This window comes from Hyposmocoma kahamanoa, unplaced genomic scaffold (assembly GCF_003589595.1).
Source record: "Hyposmocoma kahamanoa isolate Upper Pololo Valley unplaced genomic scaffold, ASM358959v1 160, whole genome shotgun sequence".
In the NCBI taxonomy this organism is placed as follows: domain Eukaryota; kingdom Metazoa; phylum Arthropoda; class Insecta; order Lepidoptera; family Cosmopterigidae; genus Hyposmocoma; species Hyposmocoma kahamanoa.
The window spans coordinates 7539053-7548439 of NW_020653575.1; the positions used below are offsets into that span (position 1 = coordinate 7539053).

General features: G+C 35.9%; 1 protein-coding gene across 1 annotated transcript in view; it reads left to right on the forward strand.

Moving 5' to 3' along the window:
- Nucleotides 1-4542, forward strand: part of LOC113225478 — a 29343-nt gene extending 24801 nt beyond the window's left edge. The window contains exons 5-6 of the mRNA XM_026457797.1: nucleotides 2328-2522; nucleotides 2984-4542. Coding sequence (XP_026313582.1) covers nucleotides 2328-2522; nucleotides 2984-3220 — 432 coding nt within the window. The 3' untranslated portion in view covers nucleotides 3221-4542. The remainder of the gene's footprint in view (nucleotides 1-2327; nucleotides 2523-2983) is intronic.
- Nucleotides 4543-9387: the final 4845 nt, after the last annotated feature.

A 9387-nucleotide genomic window follows, 5' to 3' on the forward strand; every position in this document is an offset into this window, starting at 1 on the left:
CTATCTCTTCATCCACTGTTGCCATTATCACACAAGATAATGGATATTTTCCACGTAACATTACGTGGCTTGATTATTTTAATGCATGTTTTTTAATGGAGCTTGTTTATCAATGTTTTGCGACAAAACTATTCGCAGGTGAGTGCTTCGTAAATTATATTATGTAGAAGTAGCTGATGCTCGCGAATTTGTGCGCATGGAATAAGATAAACTAACCGCCTTTAGTTTTTATTGAATTATAAATTTTTTGACTAAATTATAAAAACAACAAGATCTACAAGACCTCGATATTTTTCATCGATTTATAAGTACGCCGTTATAATCTCTGTGTAGAGTCTGTTTTTTAAGATAGAGCGAAATGACGTTTCAAGGGTTGCCAGTTTCCCTAAAATTTTAAATAGTCATGTAGTTGTTGTCGATGGTTGTATCGATAAATTATGAAAATGGATCAACCGGTACTATCACAATTTTGACAACTTTTCAGGATGAAGAAAAAAATTGTTTGCTTCATTTATATATAGCATCTGGTTTATTAAATAAAAATACGCAGTGTACATACATACATGTGCAATAAAAATATTTAAAAACTACGTATTTTTATTTTATAAACCAGAATCTGTATAAACGACGCAATTTTATTCTTCACCTGTAAAGTTGTCAAAATTGAGGTAGTACCGATTGCCAGTTCACAGTCGAATATGCTGAATCGATCCACAGATCGAATCGTGTCTCTTGAATCGATCTTATAAAAATCGTTTCAAAATCAATGTCGATAAAAAAAGTTTTGACAGCCTTTTTGCTTCAATCGGTTACGACTTTAATTTAACCTAACCATTGAGAAAAGATTTATTCTAGCCAATGAGAAAAGACGGCACAGAAGTAGCAGCAATGGCCAAGTATTGCACGCTTATTGTACTTAGATTTTGTAGACTTATTGTACTTAGATGTTGCTAAACTGCTTTCTTGCAGGCCATTATAAAATAGGGGTCCATCAGAAAGAGACTGTTTTATTTAAATTATGAATATGATCGAACGATGATTGAACGTTGAATCGATTTACTTAAAAATCGCATTCAAATGAATCGAAATCGAATCCTAATGTGCATCACTAGTTGAATTAAGCTCTCTCTACATGATCGCGTCGACACTTGTTTGGGAAACTTAGTTATGCAATAGGATATTTTTACACTCGAGACGGTTTAAACCACTGTGTGTGATCGATCATTGTTTGTACCGTCTAAGAGTGGTTACCAGTGGCGAGGCGAAAATTGTTGTTAGTAAAGCCGGAGCAAAACAACACCTACACTACTAAAAAAAACACCTACCGTAAGAAAAAATGGCGACTTGGCGATACGTAAACACAACTTATTAGCACACAAGGTACTAGTACACTTGATTTCGGCGGTTGACTTATTCTATACTTAAAATTTAGCACAAAATGTAGTATTTGATAGTACCTGGAAAATTTTAGGCAAGCCAGTGAAAATCTAATCATATGGACGCCTCGCCACTGGACGCGCGTTCGTATCGATGCTGCAGTTTCCATCGCTGCTTAAAATTGCGTGCTTAAAGGTAGACGAAAAGCGACTGCATCGCGTTTGCATCGCTGTTAAAATGTAACGTATGTTAGGATTGATTTTAAATTGATATTTATCAAGCATCTCATGCTGTGTGTACTAGCAGATGTTCTTATAGATGATTTTGTTGGCTTTCTCTAACCGATATAACTATTTTACTGTGTTGTGTTCCATGTGTTAACATTACCTTGTTTATGACAATTGCAGTGTTACTAACATAAATTTTTATTGAGTTTTCTCTACGCAATGTTAAATTCTTTATCAAGAGATTCTTTAGTAATTGTGGGTTAGTCATAATTTGTTTTTATATTTATTCAATATTGGTAGTTAAATTGGTATTTAAATATCTCAAGACTATGAATATATTAAACAAGCTACAGAAGTAAATAGATGAGAGCAATAGTTATTTTACCTTTTGTTAATTCATTACTATTATTTATTTATTCAGTGCAAAAAGTGTAACTAAATAATAGAGAATGCAAATAAAGAATTCATGTTATAAAGTCACGATAAAACTAAATTGTATGTATTACGAGACTCGGTTTTCGCTTTAATGAAAAAATAGAAATGCATACCGTAATGTATTTTGTAAAAATATGAATATGTCAGTATTTATTGCAAAAAAAATCTCGTTTTAGCCTTGAAATATAAAAGGTAACGTTTCGCGTGACACATTTCGTTGTGAGAAAAGCCAACAGAATGATCAAAAGACAGATGCTATAGGCTAGGCGACCCCTAACCAAACTACAGGAGCGCGCGCTCGTTGTGCAGGGCGGGTACGTGTCGGGGCGCGCCGCCACGCAGCTGCACTGCGTGAAGAAGGCCAACGCGCTGGCCGCCGCCAAGGAGAAGGACCGCTCGCCCACGCCCGCGCACCGCCGCGACGACAGCCAGGCCGGCACGCCCGCCTCCGCCACGCCGCCGCCCTCCGTCAGCGCCGCCGTGGTCAGTGCCCGCCTGTCTTTTCTAGAGGGCGAAAGCGCCATTCCGAAAACTTTCACGACTGTTTTAAAATATTTACGTCCCGTTTTTAAACTTAATTAAAACTAGGATTTAATTTTAAAACAGTCGTTAAAATCTAAGACATGCTGCCCTGAAAATCACCGACGATATAAGACAACCTCCGTGGTCGAATGGCTTGCATGCCAGTTTTCTTCGTGTCGCCATCTCTGAGGTCCCGGCTTCGATCCCCGGCCGGGTCAATGTAGAAAATCTATTTCTTATTGTCTCGGGTCTGGGTGTTTGTGGTACCTTCGTTGTTTCCGATTTCCATAACACAAATGCTTTAGTTACTTAATTTGGGAAAATAAAAAAATGAATGTAATGTGAGATTAAGGGGACGCCGCCGATTGAAACTCCAGCATGAAATTGCGGAATACCCTACATAAACGATGCAAACCTTGCAGGAAAAACAGTTATCCGACCTGGTGGACGAGATTCGCAAGCTGAAGTCGGTAATAGTGAAGCAGGAGAACCGCATCCGCGCGTTGGAAGCCTCGGTGAAGGCGAGCCTGTCTCCCCCGTCCCCCGTGCCGCCCCCCGCCGCGCCCGTAGCGCCCGCCGCGCCCGCGGCGCCCCCCTCCCCGCCCTCGCCGCCGCCAAACCACGAAGCCGAGGACGCGCTGGCGCCCGACGAGGTCTGAACCGGCGCCCTTGCCACCCCGCTTTTTTCATCACGGTTCGGTAAGTGTACTGTAGTTGTATTGGCTGGAGAGTAACATACTTGTTGACTCTTCATCGATTTATTATGGAAACAAATTTAACACAGTAGCGGATTGTAATGCTCTTTTTGAACGTGTAGAAAAAACAAATCATGACACAAAAACAGGTTATAAAAGCGAGATGCGACTATGAAGTTTGTAATAATATTTGACGTAACAGAGCGAGTGTCCGCTGCATAAATGTCAACGATGTAATTTTTGCTAACATACGCAATGTGTATGATTTTCTCCTACTGTACACTCGCTGTTCAACAAAATAGGACCTAATCGGTATTTAACGAAATATATTTATTTAAACGTGGCCTCGTCGTTGAAAATTATTTAAATAAAACTAAGTCCATGAATCGAGCTAGTCTCGATTGAAAGTACGAGAGGCGCCGGTTGATACTGTGTTTTAACGATGTGCCTTGTTAGTGCGAAGAATAATTACGTTTTATACATTTTAAATTAAGATTTATAAAAAGTTTTTTTCTATAGAACAGTGTCAACTTATTGACTACAATGAAAAATCATAACATTTTTCTTATCGTCACATTCGATGACGATGACCAAGTTGTTGATTTTAAGAATAAATTAGTTTTCTATAAAGTGCTCAAAGTATGGCCAGTCCTCTATTATAATATGATCTTTTTATAATTATACATAAATGTTATAAATAAAAATTAATAAAAATTTGTGTGATTTTCAACCTCGCCTGCAAATGTGTTAGGAGAGTTGAAAATATAAATATTTTCGTAACATATAAAAACTATCTTTGCCTTTGTTCTAAAATGTTTTGATATTTCATTGTTCTATATTTATTTGTATGGGAATTGTAAATACTAAGTTTTAATGTGAAGTGATACGCAGATATGTGCCTTATGTTCACTATAATAAAAACGCAATTCGGTAGTGTTTAGTCACAAATGTAACAGAATTGGTGATGTATATTTTTGCATTTAGTTTTGATACATCGTTTAGATAAGTACCGTATTTATTTCAGAGTCTGAATTTTGTATCTTTAGTACAGTTAGGTGGGTAAATGTTTTGACACAAAAAAAGTGAATACTGAAAGTTGGATTCGTACTGTCTTCTAAGTTGATGACCAAATTTAATATCCACCTTAAAGTATTTTACTCAGTCTATTATTTAATTTGTCAGCTTTTATGTATTATTACGTTTAATGGTTAATCTCTTTAGTCTCAAATTAATTTAAAACTTAAATGACTGTATACTTTCGAAGACTGAAATTAAAAATCCAACAAACTTATGTCTTACATTTTTCTACCTAACTGTATCTATTATCATAGTTAAAAATAAAGTTGTTAATGAGTAATAAATTTAACGGCATAAGCGACATTAATAAACACTTTACGTCGTAACGTAATAAAGTAACGAATACGACGGTTCTTATATTTTCATTTCATTAATCATTTATGACTTGTTCACGACACCAAATTAGTGTTGTAAAATATTCCCTGTTATAAAATTAATATTACATTTCCTTATGAAACTGATGACAAAATGCTGCAGTACTATCCCGAACGCTCTTCCATCTTCATGTCTACCAGTTGGTTGCCCATAAATCGCCCTCGCCAGGCAAACTGTCGAACTATTTCATGTAAATTAGGTAATTTTTTCAGAGCGACGCATTTTCTGTTTAGCGTCTTCAACTGTAACTCGTATATACCAATCTCGTTTTACCAGTGAGTTGTATTCATACTTAAAACAGAAAAAAAATGTATAACTGACTAAGATCATACGACAAAAATGTCGGGTACGACTGTCGGTGAGGCGATGGGCGATATATACAAAGTCTACGGTACTGTGTTGTTATAGCACATAGATGTTGTATTTTACATTTATGCAAGAATTTCCTTTTCGATTAATTTGATAAACCATTAGAACCTATCCCCTCTACTCAAAGCTTAAAGATAATCTGTTACCATTAATGTTTTAACTGCGGGATAGTTCACAAAGTTAACATGGAAAGGAAATTCAGAGTTGGACATTTTAAGTTAGGCTTAAGAATCCAGTTACTTGGTGCTTATGTAATTGTTTTTTTTGTATGTAAGGCGTTACGCTTCTAAACCTTCGCTCGCTCCGTACATTAATATTAAAGGATCTATTCACTGTCAAATATGTTGTCTGACTTAGGTCTGGATATACAAAGGAAGCAGGAAACAAATCTATAGTCTTACGTTAAGCGATACACAGGTAGCAAGGAAACAGAATCGTATAAAAGTACTACAACAATAAAGTAAAACTATTTCCATTTCCTCTGGCACGCAGAGTTCCGATTCCCGAGCCGGGAGAAATACTTGTATGGCTGTCATTTATTTCTCTCGTCAGTTTGGGTGCAATTTGTGGTTGTCGGGTGTGGGTCCATGGCACCCGCAATACAGGGTGTCCCTAGTGCTGGGCTATGAGTGTGTGCGTTATTATTGTTGTTATTTCACACCTTCGTTCAGCATCCTTCTTATCCCAGTATTTAATTTATATTTGGCAATATTATATACACTTAGCATCAGTTTAGTAAAACTGCTCAGTCTAAAATTATGGCAAATTTTTTACTCTGCTTTTGCAGCTATTTGAGCTAATATGAACTCTTTGAAAAAAACATTTTTGCCAATTTGTCAATAACACTGAAACTATTAGACATATCTAAAATTTATAATATCAAGGAGCTGCAACTGAAACAATAACTTTGGAAGGAACAGTTATGTCTAGATTGATATGTTGATCAATCTGTTTGACAGTGAGTGTGCCTCTTTAGCGTTTTATTTTTCATACATTTTTATTTGATTTTATAAGCAGGTTGAAGGTCCAATGCGCGAAGCAATGAAGTTTCAATAACTATAAGAATATTGTATTAATTAAATGTGTTTTATCGCTTATTGTACTGATTCTATTGCCAAGTGAACTGAACATTTTAAGGTTTTTTTTGTAACTTAGGAACACCTGGTGTATTATTTTAAGGTACTAATTGCAAGAGCGGATCTTCGTTACTGTTGGTCATAGATAGGTTCCTAAATTTCATAAGAAGTATAAAGAACGTAGACATGAGATTCTGGTCGACTTTTGATTAAAATGTAATAACGTGTCTAACCTTAGTCTAACAGGCCTTGATAGTGTAGGAACCAATTTACGATGACACACTTGTCTCAATTGTCAGAGAGCCAAAGTCCAAAATGATTCAATGACCCAGAGCAACGAACTTGGATTCGATCATTTGCGTGGCCAGTAATTGAAACGAAGATGCGCTACGTGCGTCATTTAACAGCACATCCACGTTTACTTAATCATAATATTAACCAACTTTAACTTGAGTCATTTGCTACATCAGTCTCGATTAACCGTAGATCAATTAACATCAGTCCGTTTTACATTAACACTATTGGGCCCTGGTCACGTCATCAGATATCAATCATAAGGCGAAGTTTGGTACTGTTATTAAAATTGACCAATCACAGAGCGGAAACGAAATTGGCATCATTTTGTTTGATTTTGATAGGCTGATAAAAATTACCAAACAGTCATCGTCTTATTTTTTTCTACACTCTTATCGCTCTCTATCATAAAGGCTAATGAAATGCAAGAGCCTAGAGGTTCTTCAATATGTTTTTTAATTCAAGTTTTATATCTATTATGGAACTTTCCTTGAGCCAGTCAGTCTTCAAGGCCAGGAACATCCTAGAAAGGTATTGATTGACTGTATGCAACACATATATGTTATATTTGTAAGGAAACAATTTAGAGATAACTGGGGCGAGACAGGGCCCACTCTCTTTCGACAGCTAGTCAGTCACTTATGAAATGGGCGTTAACGATTTAAGTTATGCCGTCCCTCCTAGACGGCGAGTATTATAGTTTAAATTTTAGTATTATTATGAAGATTATAATTTTTTTAAATTTAAGATGGCGTACTTTTAGATGTTCGATTTTAAGATCATGACAAGGCAGTGTATGGGTTTTAAATGTGTATATGAAATGCTGTTTTACTTCGAGGGGGTTTGTCTAAGTTAATTTCTCTTTTTGTATGTGAAGCTTTGTATTTTTTTTGTTTTTTGGAGTTTTATACGCCTTTTTAACCGTTGTATAAATGCTGGATTTAACGAGTTGTAGTTACGTACTTACTGTAAATTTTGTGACAATAATGTAAAGCAATCAAGTTATATTTGATGTTGAATATTTGTAATGGTGTTTTGACCGCCGCTTAAAGCGCTTTCCTATTGTAATGTTTCGTTGTAATAGCTCCTTAACCATTGGGAACAGATGTGCAATTATTCTTATCATATTTTAATTACATTTGGTGCACAAAAAAGAAATATTTCGTCAGAAGAAAAGTGCTACACTTTTCTTAGTATAAAATACGTCGTTAACTTACAATATACACACTATGTAATGACATCTCAATGGTCTCAAACGAGGGAACTGTGCCATGAAAAACTCCTAAGCGATACCCAGAAAACGGACGTAAAACTAATCCAGAAAAAATCATTTCCCAATTTGAACCCGGGATCACCTCTTCTGGCGCCTACAGTGCAAAGCACTAGGCACACTGTCCTTTACGTTATCAAAACAGAACTAGAAATAGCATGATATGCATACTAGCATTAGTGCAATTTGGCGTATGTGTGCACATATGCAATTAAACAATGTAAAGAATCTAACATTTGTGTAAATATATTCCTTTTGGTTAGAAAATATTTCAAAGCTGAAAATAGTAAAATAATGAACGCACAAGATTTATGTTATAAATGTAGAATATCGTACGTAATGGTGCTAATTATTATAGGCTACAGTGCCAAATTGAAACTCTGTAATGGTTAATACTGGAAAAAATTTCGTAACATCGAATGCCAAAATTTCTAATATCAAAATCTTCAAATTATATGAAGTAAATTCTATTTTGTAGACACGTAAGAGCAGTAGCCTATGTTACTATGTAAAGTGTCAAATAACAATTACTCTAAAATCAACTCTATGTAGTAGATTTAAGTGCCTTGTTGTGTTTATTATTAAATACTCAGATCAAATGTTGCAATTACGAAAGTTGAAGCAGAAATATATGTCTATTTTACTATTTTCATTGGTCGTTTTATTTTTAACATTGACATTATTGCAGATACCGCTGAGGCCTTGTATTATACAAGTCGGGCAGTCCCCGTTCCCCGCCGAGGTATATATAGTGCTTTTCCCAAACAATACGAGGAAATAATAAAAGACTAAGAAATGTAGGAGCAGGTATACCTAATAGAATAAATAATTAATATTAAATGCATTTTTGTTTGCTCTTGGCCGAAAACAAGTTTTCTATGACAAATGTAAGTAAATACCAGACTATTGTTCTGCCCTCAGAACGAAAAAAGGCACAACTGCTGTATACAGTACGCAAAGTTGTGCCCTTTTTCATTACGAGGGCAGTATTGCTGGCGAGTACTTGGCTATATGACAGTTTTTCTTCAGTCCTCTTATATATACCTATATATACCTATATATCTTTGTTACTAGATATATTTAAAAGTAGGACAGCGGACAGAAATGGAAATACAAAAATGACTTGCATAGCACGAGTACACGAACTTTTTGCAAAGCTCAGTTCACATTTCCTTGGACGGTACCGAAGCTAATTTTTGTAACGAAATTGTACATAGTATGAACTTTGTATTAATTATGTAACATACAGTTCTATGCCCTGAGGTATCTGACACCCTAACCGTCTGTTTGCTTCTCCTTTAACATGTGAACAGTAAAATTCGTTTTGATTTTGGACTTCCTTATTGCATCATTAGATTTGATCTTCAATTATAACCTCGGGTTTTTCAACAAGCACATAACAATTTTGTATTTCTATAAAACACAGAATATTTTTTTTGGTAATACCAGGTGATGGGACGAACAAGTCGCGTCTGATGGTAACCGACACGCCTCTCCGTAACAGTTGCAGTGCCACTCAGGGCTTTAAATCGCAAAGATCTGAGGTGCACTGACTCTGCGTCCATCACCTTGAGACGTAAGTTGAAAAGTCCCATGTGCCTATAATTTCACCAGCGCCCTTATAATTGATATATCGAGCTGAAATGTATTCCAGGTGCAGTACACATGTT